The sequence below is a fragment of the Cheilinus undulatus genome, linkage group 13 (genome assembly GCF_018320785.1).
Source record: "Cheilinus undulatus linkage group 13, ASM1832078v1, whole genome shotgun sequence".
Taxonomy (NCBI): domain Eukaryota; kingdom Metazoa; phylum Chordata; class Actinopteri; order Labriformes; family Labridae; genus Cheilinus; species Cheilinus undulatus.
This window is the reverse complement of record NC_054877.1, coordinates 15,496,560-15,508,642: the sequence shown is the minus strand read 5'-3', so window position 1 is coordinate 15,508,642 and position 12,083 is coordinate 15,496,560. Positions and strand designations below refer to the sequence as shown.

At 38.2% G+C, this 12,083-nt stretch overlaps 1 protein-coding gene across 1 annotated transcript in view; it reads left to right on the top strand.

Annotated features, from left to right (window-relative positions):
- Positions 1–12,083, top strand: part of ak5 (adenylate kinase 5) — a 140,431-nt gene that overhangs the window by 108,520 nt on the left and 19,828 nt on the right. Inside the window, exon 11 of the mRNA XM_041803723.1 lies at positions 8,707–8,870. Within this exon, the coding sequence (XP_041659657.1) occupies positions 8,707–8,870 (164 nt within the window). The remainder of the gene's footprint in view (positions 1–8,706; positions 8,871–12,083) is intronic.

Below are 12,083 nucleotides of genomic sequence, written 5' to 3'. Positions count from 1 at the left end.
TTAACTAAAATAGTAACACTAATAAAAGCAACAAAATTGAATTTTGATTATTATGTGGTAGTACAGTATAACCTTTATGAAATATAAAAAACCCTTTATTTGGTTATGCTGACAACATTAAGTAAATGATTAAGCAAGTATTGTCAGACTTCTTTGTTATAGTAGAAGGAACTCAGACGACTTTAAGGGGAAAATAAATTAATAGTAAAAATCGGTTAGAAGTGGCAAAAACTGAGTGTTGAAAAGGAGTTAACCCTTTAACTCCTGAGCTTTTGGACACGTTCTTATTTTAACTGTAAATGGCACAGAAAGTGTCTTGTAAGTGCTTTTGCCCATTATTCTTGAGTACTTTAATATCTGACAGTTGTGTACAATGTACTGCATGTTTAAAAAGTGTTTTGTTTTGTTTTTTTACTGTTTAAATTAAATCTGAGATTCTGGGCTCTTTTCTTATTTTAACCATAAAGGGGCCCAGAAAATGTCCTGTGGGTACGTGCTTTTGCCCATTTTTCCACAATACTTAGAACTTTTAATATATGGCATTTATTTACATATTATTGCATGTTAAGTGTTTTAACAGTTTAAAATGAAGAAACACAAAAAACGGGGAAACTTTACCCTCAAATCTTAGTGGGAAAAGGGGGGTAAAAAGAGGTGGGGTGGGTATCAAATAGGTTAATAGTTGAAAAAAGTTGCAAAAATGGCATGAAAAAAGGGGTGAAATGGGGTTTAAAAGTGTCAATTATTGGCAAAAAGTTGCAAAAATTGGATAAACGTTGCAAACATTTTTTTTAAAAATTGTTGTAAATGAATCAAACAATGGTGAAAAGGGGTTTAAAAAGTGGCAACAAATGGGTTTAAAGTGGCAAAATGGGTTAGAAGTAGAAAATTGACAGGGTAATCGGTAATAATCATGTAAGATTCGAAAAAATGGGTTTAAAGAATCAGAAATGTGATTAAAGTGGCAAAATGGGTTAGTTCAATGCAAAAATGGTCCAAAATGAGTCGAAAAATTGTTAAAATGGGTCAAAACAGGCGAAAATGTTGCAAAACTTGGCAGATAATGTTGTGAAAGAGTGGCAAAAATGAGACACAAGTAGCAAAACTGGGTTACTAAAATGGGAAGAAAGGTGCCAAAATGGGAGCAAAAAATGTGAAAAAAGGGGTAAAAAGGCAAAAAGGGTAAGAGTGGTTAGTCTGAAACTGCCAATCTGGTTTGTAATTTTAAGTGCAAGCAACAATTTTTATGCAATATAAAGTCAACATAAGATTAGAGCAGCTGGTGCTTTTAAAGATAGTCTCTTAAAGCTACCTGGCAGTCCAACCTGCTAAAAAGTCTTTTTTTAAATGTTTCATTCAGACTTTCCTATCTGAAAGTTAGGTTAAACTATCTTCAGCCTTTCACTTTGCTTTATTTATAGCATTTCAATTTTTCATGAGTGCTTCCAAAATGCAAGTGCCAAAAGGCTTCTCAACAAGGAGCAACTGCAGCGGCTAAATTATTTAGTTATAATACAAGTGCTTCAACTACACAATTGTCTGATGTTTCTTGGTACAAAAAGTGATATAGCTATTTTCTCGTGCATCATCTTTGCCTTGAAAACATGTAATCAGCAAAGTGCACTGAACAAAAAAAAAAAAAAATGTCCTGGTTGCATGATATTGTTTGTGTATCCCCAAAGTTCAAATGTCATTTATGACACAGCAGGAGGACTCCTCATCCCCCTATAAAACCTTAATGCCGCCCATCCTTCCTCCAGTCCCACCTCCTGTGGTTGCTCTTCTCTAACCTGCTCCACTGCTGCTGATGCTGCTCAACTGTCAGCTTTGCTCTCTGATCAAGTGTAGAACAGGCTCATAGTTGTCTGCCAGCTCTCTGAAATGCTGATGAGTATCAGCATTAAGGATAAAGTAATAAGAAGGAGAAAAAGAATAAAGGAGCATTATGTAAGAGTTTTAAAAAAGCACTGAATTAATGGGAAGGGGATAAATAACCCGGATGAAGTCAAGGGAATACTAAATAGTACTGGAAGAAGCCATGAGTTATGTGTCTGAGAGTAGCTGTTGCAGGCATATATGAAAGCAGAATCATTAAATATCAAACACATTAAACTATATCTTGCTTTTCACATCCCTTAGAGTTAATACATTTCATTCTGGGAGAATTATTATACAGACTATTTATTCTTAAACTGCTCTGATTTTCAAAATTGCATTAGTTTAACCATCCGAAACCTCCCCAGGTTTAAAAAATCATCAGGAATAGTCGATGCAGCATTGTGTGAAGGTGCTTAAGAAAGAAGAGATATTACTACCTGAAGGAAATGTGAGCTTTCCCTTCTTTACTCCTTCATTATTCATCCCGATGCTCCCCGTCTCTCTTTCTCTCTCTCATTTCTGTTTCCCCATGCTGTGCAGAAAATTACTATTTCTGAGGTCTCTCAGACTTATTCTTAAATAGGGAAAAACCTGCCGCTGATGTGCAGGGTAAAATCTTGGCTGACACGGAGTCAGTGTTTTGTCTAAGACTGCTGCTCATGAAAAGTATACACTATATGGACTTAAGTATTTGGCCACATCTGTTAACTGAATTCAGGTGTTTCAATCAGACTTGTTTCAACAGGTGTATAAATCAAGCACTTTAGGGGAGCAGAGTTGGAAATGCTAATGTTCATCCAGGAACACTCAGCACATATTTAATCATTTCATTGAAAAAGGGGAAAACTAGATACCCTCATATAGATAGTTACATATATGACAATGTGTATTGAATACAATAAAAGTAATTCAAAAGCAATTAATCCAAAGTAGCATGAATATGAATATAAGGCTGCAACAAGCTTTATGCTATAAAGGAGGAGGCTGAGGTGGAGGAGGTTAAGCTTTGCCAGCAGCAGCATCATGCTGCATCAGCATTAATACAGGGAGGGATTAGAGAGAAGTACGTCGTATTTAAATACACTGCTGTGCTGAGAGAAAGAGCTGTGATTGGCTGTGAAGCTGTGAGGCGATATGACTGCCATGCTTTGCATGAACCAACACTAAGCTTCATTTGCTTCAAGGCAATTAAGAGTTTTATATTTGATTTTAATTCAGATTTTTTAAAAATCAGAAAATATAAGTTCCAAAGTCAATTTACAGACACGATTTGATGTTAGATGTTTTAATTTATCATGTCTATTCCTAAATTGAATCCCTAACATCACTTCTCTATTCAAGATAACTGTTTTTGTTTACTTAACCAAAATGATGATGAAACTCTGAGCGATATAACAGCTCTATTTGATTGACGTGTCTGCTGCTGCTGGGTCCAAATATATAGCCCTGGCTGTCATTCGCACTCATCTCGATCCCATCTGTCATCCAAAATATGGAGAGAAAATGTAGAGTTTCTGGCTCAAAAACAACTCAAAGTATGACAGAGCACTCAAACCCAAACCTTGAGTGTCTGCAGAAGATAGCAGCTGAAATTCAGACAGCTCCACCTTCTACAGTATGTTTATCACTCCAAAACTCATTTATTTTGACATCAGCAAAGAAAAGCCCGCTAAGACTTTTCTAGGTGACATTGGGAGGAAAAATCTCTTCACAGTAAATTCAATCAATTCTCAGGAATCCAGCATTCAATAAATGCGTTTTTGCACTTTGCAGTTTCCTGCTGGCGACCGTCAGCAACATTGGAAATTGATGACTATAAGTGAAGCAGCTCAATTAGCAGAGGCGGGCAGATTGTCAAGTCTGTAGGCCATTTGTCATTTACATTGATTTGTTCTTACATAAAAGTATTACCTGCTGGAGCATTAAGGGGGAAGAATAATGTAGCACCAGTGGATTCATGAATTAAATTATTATATGTTCCTCTGTCCTACTTTTCCTTGTCTCATCTCTGTCTCCTGCTCCATCTCCTACTAATACAATCCGTCTGTCACTCCAGCTCTCACTGAGGATAATGCTGTGACAGAGCTGTTCACATATGGTAGCATGGTGTAGACTCCTCAAATATGAAGCTCCACCTGTCTGAGCCTCAGAAAAGAAACTAGCTGATGCAACAATTAGTTCCGACTTTTTCCAAGTCTATTATCCAAGCTTAGCTTTATGTCCTCAGCAAACCTTTGTAAACTTTCTGCAGAGCATGCTAGAAGGAATCTATCTTAAAATATGACTGACTTTAATTTGTTGTGTTACATAGGTTGTGTTCATTGCTTACTATTGCAACTAATTGATATACTCTTTATTATTTGGAGCTTAAAAACCCTAACATTTTTTGTAATGTCCAGACAGAACTCTGTAAATGAAGGTGTTTATTCAGGATGTACACAGTTAGCTATCACAATCCCATCAGATGCTCTGTCTAAACGATATCGCAGACACCTGCCATAATGTTCTTTAACCCAGATGTAAACAATAGTGGAGAGAGAGTGTCAGTCAGCCTGTACAGCAGTGTAGTGCCCTCTTGGTCCAAAAAAAGGGGGTAAAGTTGTATATTGGCTGTGCCAGGTTATACTTGTAACTAAAGCAAAATGTGAACAAATTGAGTGCATGCATGTGGAAATCAGAGAATTAAAGGCTAGCCGTGTTTGTGTTGATAACTTTAGCCACAATCCGCAAACAAAATTCACATTTTTGGCCTACTGACACCGTGATAATGTATCAAATAAATAGTTCCTAGGTTTGTCTTTCTTAGACGTTTGTTAACTTCAAACTAGTTGACTAAACACAATTAAAATTTGCATGTCACTGGATTTTAAATTGTTTGCCCGGAAACATCCCTAGCATTTATCAATATGGCTCAAGAACATAACCTTGCAACGCCAATGGGCTGGTGAGATTTCCTATCTGTCATAAGGCAGATTCATCTTGCAAAGCTTCTATCTGAAACGGTTGTGCCAGGTCTGAGAATGAATTAACCAATCAGCTACATCTGTGAACAAGGCGGTAACTACAGGTGGAGTTTAGTTTTTCTTCAAGCCAGTAAACAATAGTGACAATGGAGCTTATTGTGGTGTAGTGATAAGCTTTGATGTAGCTATAGTGGCAGTTTTATCAAAACTGGACCACAGTTCTTTATTACAAGAAGAGCAAAGAAGCAAACTGAAAGCTTTTCTTGGTAGAAAATGTTTTTGTTTCCCTCCTGGGTGGCTTTGGTATGAATTTAATTCACCAACTTACTCCACTGATGGTGAACACCGATAACTGTTGCCTGTCAAGCTTAGGTTATGTAGTTTACTCCCTAGGGCAGCAAACTCTTACTACATTATAGGTTTTGTTGCTCTGATTGGCCCATAATCATGACAATGGTAGACACACTCAAAGATTTTCTTTTTAAAGGTTCTCCCCTCCCCAAAAACAAACTATGGGCTGTGGGCTGTACGATTTTGGGGGGTTCTACAGGGTTGAATTGGCATGTAGAACTGTGTTTGATCATCATAGAAATAAACTTAAAAGCATAATTACAAACTATTTCACTTCATAGAAATATACAGAAAAGAAAGAGGAGCTAGGATAGAGCCTTGGGGTACACCATGTATATTTATTACCCACGCCGATGAAATCGTCAGGGGATTATGTAAAGCGTTCCATATCTTTGTTCATTTCTTGGTTGTTTGTTTGTTTGTTTGTATGTGTACAAGATAACTCAAGAACGGAAAGTTGGATCTTCACCAAACTTTCAGGGAATATTGGGATAGTGACAGGGAAGAATCTGCACACCCGTTCAGTTTTTCTCAGACTTCGAAATTTTGAAAATCATAGAAATCAATGGGAGCGTAAGTTCCTCGGTGGTGCTGCTTAGGCATGGGTCTGCCGCCTCAGACAGCCATTCAAGTTAAAATTGCATTGCAGTTTTAGAAACCACAAAGGTTTTTTTTTTTAATAAATCAGCATGAAGCAATGCTGAGGTTGATTTGCAGGTGCTGATCTCAAACTAATTGTGTTAATTGCTCTTCTAGCAATAACCACCTTTATGTCACCTACTCAGCATTAAGAAGCAGACAGACTGTTGGCTAACAGCTTATTGATACTTGTACAGTAAACTGCATAAACATCTCCAAAAGATGATGGAAACCAAATGTAGCTAGAAGACAATAATTATTGGATCAATATCCATCACTCCATTAATCCATTACTTGGTCATAAAACAAGACCACCAAGCTATGCAAATGCTTTTCTGTGACTTCTGGATGTTTAAATTTATATTTGCAAACATGTTTGCCTTCACACTAAAAAGATTCAGAGACAGCAGACGAAATCCCCTTGAAGCCAACGATGCACCAAATAAATAAAAAACATGACATTGATGGGAGAAAGAAATCAGGAAAGAATGCCATAAGCATTAGGTGTTTAATATGAATACAGCTCATTTTATCCATAGCACTGACTTTAAAGATGAGCTAAATTAAATTTTAAATGGTCTCAGAAAGGTAAACAGAGACATTTAATATGGCTGGTTTTAATTTGAGTGGATTAGCTATGCTAACAAGCTACTCTGGGCTTTCACTTTAGCCTTGGTGGGTCATTATTTCACTTCCTCGCGGAGGTGTCAAACAGCAGGGATGAATACTTCAGCCAGAGGGCGTTAGGGGAGGCTCTGCAGCATTTTAAAGCTGCTAAAATATATTAGGTCAGTGCATGTGTGTCGAATACACAGTGTCTGAATCCATATCTACCATGTCTCAGGATTTCTTACAGACCTTTCCTGACGTTTATGGCGTCCCTGGGTAAAATGCTTCCAGCTCATATCTGTCCGTGCTCTCTGAAGAAATGTTGATGAGGAGGTTTGTTTCAGGATGCCAGTGGAAGGTGGTGGTACTCGTGGAGAATACTGATGAATGTGAAGCACATCCCGAGTTTTATTAGTAAGCCCAAGGCTGGTTATGATAAATCTCCACTTCCTACTGGTGCTTCACACAGCCTCATGGTCGTGTAATACAGTTAACCTGCAATAAAACATTTCCAGGCATCACAGCAGAGCAGTGGAGCAGGAAGACCACTGAGATATTCTTAATTTCTTTTATGGAAATCTGTATAAATGTAATTGCTAAACAGTTGGTGATAAGTTTTCTTTCAAAGTTTAATCCAAAAGAAAAGTGGACTTAGTTGAAGCCCTTAGGCTTCAGTGGGAGCTCTTAAATTTCTTTTTGTACTGTTTTGAGGTAAACCAGTTTGAATTTTTAACCAGGGAAGTCAAGACATTATTACTGCAACTTATGTTAGAATGTTTTGCTGGTTACAAGGGTCATAATACGTTTTAGCAGAACTCTTGTTCTCCTTATCACACAAGTTATAACTAAGCCTCTTTTGTGCTTCTGCAACTCAGCATCCTTCCAGCTGACCCCTCTATGTGGCCGCCCCTGAGGTGGTTGTCCACAGCAATGCTGTCACCCACAACAGAGATTTCCTTCCACATGCGCTCTTTCTGGTTACCTGTAATGACATTTTTCAGGCTGAAAAACAACAAATGTTTGATTTCCATTTCTTCTCTGACCTGGAAATCAACACCTTAATAAAGGGAGTAGGTTTCTCTCCCATATTACATATCCATGGGCAAGGCCAGCTGAACCATCAACCATCATATACCATCAGCCTGCCGGGGACGGGCAGATGGAAATAAGCTATGGCTATAATCTGGCACATTTACATGTCCATGTTCATTAATGTAGACTGTCCCTTGTAACAAATAAATAAATAAATAAATAAATAAATAAAACCATAATTATACAGGTGCATGTTATCTAAATGAGGATTATTTGCTTGGATACCATGATCACCACACTGCCTCGCCCATTGAACCCCTTGCTCCATGCTTTTTAAAAGTAGCCTTCCTGGTTGTTGCTGTGAGAAATCCCATGATGCTTTGCGAGTAGCTCGTAGTATTGACCAGAAAGACCTGCTTTAATAGTTTTTCTTCTGCATTATAAGAAATCCTTTCACTTACCAATACCATAGTTAACTGTTTAGCAAATACACTTTATGGAAAAAAAAATCTGAAAAATTGTGGCATGTCTACTCGATTTGGAGATGTCTAGTAAGACCACAATGCCACAGGGGTCATGGTGTGAAGGGACAGTCGAATGAAGGTGGTCTTTTGCGCATAAGCAGCATAAATGAATGAGATTCAACAACAGAATAGCAGCCTCCAGTAGCAGTTCACACTTCCTTATGTAGTTATGTAGCAGACTATATTATCTATCATTTCAACTGCAACAATCAACTATCATGTCCTTAATGTATGCTCTGTCATGATAGTTACCTTAATATTACTAGAACCTCTGTAAGAATGATGACTTTTTCTGGCTTTATTCAGCAAAGTACTTAACTAAGCATATATAGCTACAACATAAGGGTTGTAAGTTTTCTATTAATGTAGACACTTCAGATCACAAACTCTACATATTGTACCATTAAGTACCATTATTTGGTGATATTGTGACTCTGATCCAGGTTTTTGTGCCAGAGATAATATTACTTTAACAGGGAAACCTTACATTTATAAAACTGCAGGCATCTCTCTGTGCATCTGTGTTATTATGTTGAACTGAGGATGGCAGATTCAGGCAGAGGAGGGAAGATAGTAGTCATTTGTTATAACCTGGCTCTCTGCCACTTTCAGTAAATCAGACCTGCACACACACAAGTCACCTACCCACCTGCAACCTGTTTCGTCTCTTATATCATCCTGTTCCTTTCTGTGTGTCCGTGTTGTCTCAGGTGGTCCAGGATCGGGTAAATCTGTGCAGTGCGAGCGGATGGAGGATAGGTTCAGCCTGCGTCGGGTCACTGTGGGTGACCTGCTGTGTACCGAGCTGCAGTCTCACAGCGACAGAGGACGACACCTGCGGGACGTTTTGGAGAGAGGAGAGCAGCTGCCAGAGGTCAGTGTGGCACGTTAGCTATGCTATCAGAGGACAAGAGCAGCAATTAGAGAGCTGGGAGGTGAAAGAGGGCGCAGGTGCTGGGATTGGTTCTTCCACATTGTGTGTCCCTGTTTAAATGAATTTTTAATCATTTTGCAATTATGTTGAAAAAGGAACACCTGAATTCCATGATTATCATTTTAATATCAGTTTGATAGTGTTATGGCCCACTAAATATTTTTTAAGATTAAATTCTGGGCTTTTATGCCTTTAATGTAGATAGGATGGTGTACAGAGCCAGAAACCAGAGAGAATGAGATTTATTATTATATGTATTTATTTATTATTATATTATTATATTATTATTTTCACTCTGTTCAAATGTTTTCTTATTTTTCAAGAATTTTGTTTGACTTTTAAGATAGGACAGCTAAGGAGAGAGAAAAAGTGGCAGGGTTTTGTACCATCAGAAATGCAGGAGATTTGGTCATCACTGCTCTCAGTAAAAAGTGAGTGAAAAGGGTCCGACTGCAGACTGCATCTCTCAGACACCCCTCTTGAAGACCACTACTGTGAGATGCTCCTATCGTTTTGATGGACTTGGCGTAATTCACCTGTACAATGTATTCCTCATTTTAGAAGTAGCTATGTAAACATAGGCTCACTTTACTTACGTTACCTTTAGCTACATAGTTTGCGCTATTGTTGTTACGCTAGCAACTTAGTAAAAGTTACAACAAAAGCTAATGTTGCTAGCTTTGGATTTAGCAGCGTTAGCTTGAGCAGACAGTCCTAAGGCTAACATAGCCTTGTTAGCTTAAAGCTAGTGCGGCTGCATTAGCTATAGCAAACATAACATAAGCTGACACAGATTTATTAGCTTTGGCTTTAGCCAAAGTAGCTGCATTAGAGAGTTTTTTTCTGATGGAAGAGCTTTTATTCTGTAAATAGACCACTTAGTCAGCTATATTTAACATTTTGTGATGAGTTTTGTTTTTATCTTTTAACTTTTGGTTTCCTAACACATACCCCAGGGGTGTCCACACTTTTTCCACTGAGGGCCACATACAGCTAGATATAAGGATGGTGGGGCCACTTTCATATATGACACCTTGAGGATATCAAAGTTAGTAAAACCAAACTAACCCAGGTTAAGCTATGCTTAATAATTGAGTATGCTCTGTTGGCTAACTAATGGCAGACAAAGCAAATTGCCAATCATTTTGAGGATTTTGGGGAGGCCGATTAGATTTCAAGGGGACCTAGCTACCACTGACTCAGCCTCTAGATACTATGGGCAATGTTATTTGCTGAGGTTATCAATCAGGGCATCATCATTCAAGACATCGTTAATATTTTGATTTCCAATGCGTTTACAATTTACAGTTTTGTCTCAAGTTAGTCGTGGAAAAACATTTGAAAAACTCTTCTTGTCAAAATGTTTGTTTACATAATTAGCATGGTAGCACCACCTTGTGCTGAAACAAAGAATTAAAATAAAGTCAAGCACAAGCTTCATGTTTTATCATGGGCCATATATAATTTTATTTTTCATAATTTGCAGTGAGCCAATCAAAAATGGGCTGAGGACTGCACTTGGTTCCTGAGCCATCATTTGGACACCCCTGCCATACTCTAATCCTGCATCCATCCTTATAGCGGTGGTGTCTGAGAGCAGTGTCAGACTAACAGTCTTGTGAAAATTCTACCTTGGGCAGACTGCTACATCTTTCTACACCATGTTATAAGTGGAATATTGTAACTGATTTATTCCCATTTAAACAGTGAAAGAACATCACTGAGGAATTGGTATATAGAAAGAAACATTGGATGCAAGTCCTTTTAAATCTTTGCACAAATGTACCATTTAAGCATGGGAAGATTGCTCTCACCTAGAAGCAACTGGAAAAGGAGAGCTCACCCAGGGAGGCAGCTCCAGATCTCTAGAGAGGTCGTTGAAGCAACTCTATAGCCCAACCTTATAATGTGGTCCATGGCTAGGTAGTCATCCTAGTAGAGTTCCCTGTCCTGAGAGGAGGGAGGTGGGCTGCACTGGAGAAGGACATGAACGAGCCGTCAGAGAGGAAGTAGGAAGGAAGACGGTGTATCTTGCATCTTCTGGTTGTATTCTGCCTGTAGTTTTTCAGTGAAGAGATGGGCTGAAATCAAAACCAAAGCTTTCTGAATATATTGTATGCCTTTCTGATGATTATCCTGGGATAAATGTTTGATTGGAATGGTAGAGGATCAGGATAAAGTATGAGCAGTGATTGCAGATCTGGCTGAATATCAATTTAAAGAATAAAGATGTCACAGAGCAACCCACACTGTTTGATCGACAGGTGACAGCAGTCACGACGCAGCAGCCTCGGACGACAAATAAAAAGCTTAAAGTCAATCACAGAATATTTTTAATAAAGACAGATGGATGAAGATATGCAGAGAGATCAATGCCTGTCAGTAAAAATGAAACACTCCCCACAGCTCTGAGACAGTTTTCTAATACGACAAAAATGAAATTCTTTCCTGCTTAGGGTCTAAAGCAATAAACCGAAGAGGTTGGACTGCCTCATTGAAGGGTGCTTGATGTTTTTAATGGAGATTGTACATCTATGCACAGTGTAGCAGACAGAGGCGATGCTGTCTGAGTAATACTGGAGCTGGAAACAAACAGGGTAAACCAGATAAATCATCTACAGCTCCAGACACCAGCAGAGGAAAACACATTTTCTGAGCAGACATAAACTCGTCACCGTTCAGCAGATAGCAAACAGTTTGTAGTTTGTTGAAGATGAACAGCAGGCCCTGTGCAAACACTGAAGATCATTAAAATTCACTCTCTCTTGGTTAACAAGCTCATGAAATACAGTGAAAACTGACAGTTAACCTTAATGATGACAATCTGTCTGAGCCACTAAAGTGATGCCATAAAGCTTGACGATTCTTTATCGTACGTCATTAATATGAGAGAGGTAGTTACTCTGATTAGACACAGAGGAGAGAGGGAGTCATTTATTCCTGGATAAAATTTAATTAAAACAGAAAGATAGCTTAACTTATAGGAAACGTAGGGGTGCTTCAAACACACTCAACAGGTAAAGGAAATAGATTAAGGTATAAAACTGAATGGTGACTATAGACGAGTTGTGTTATAATGAGTATTATCACACTACTGGATAACTTTTCTAATTTTTTAAGACTTATGTAGTAGTACTGTTAATTATTTAGGCT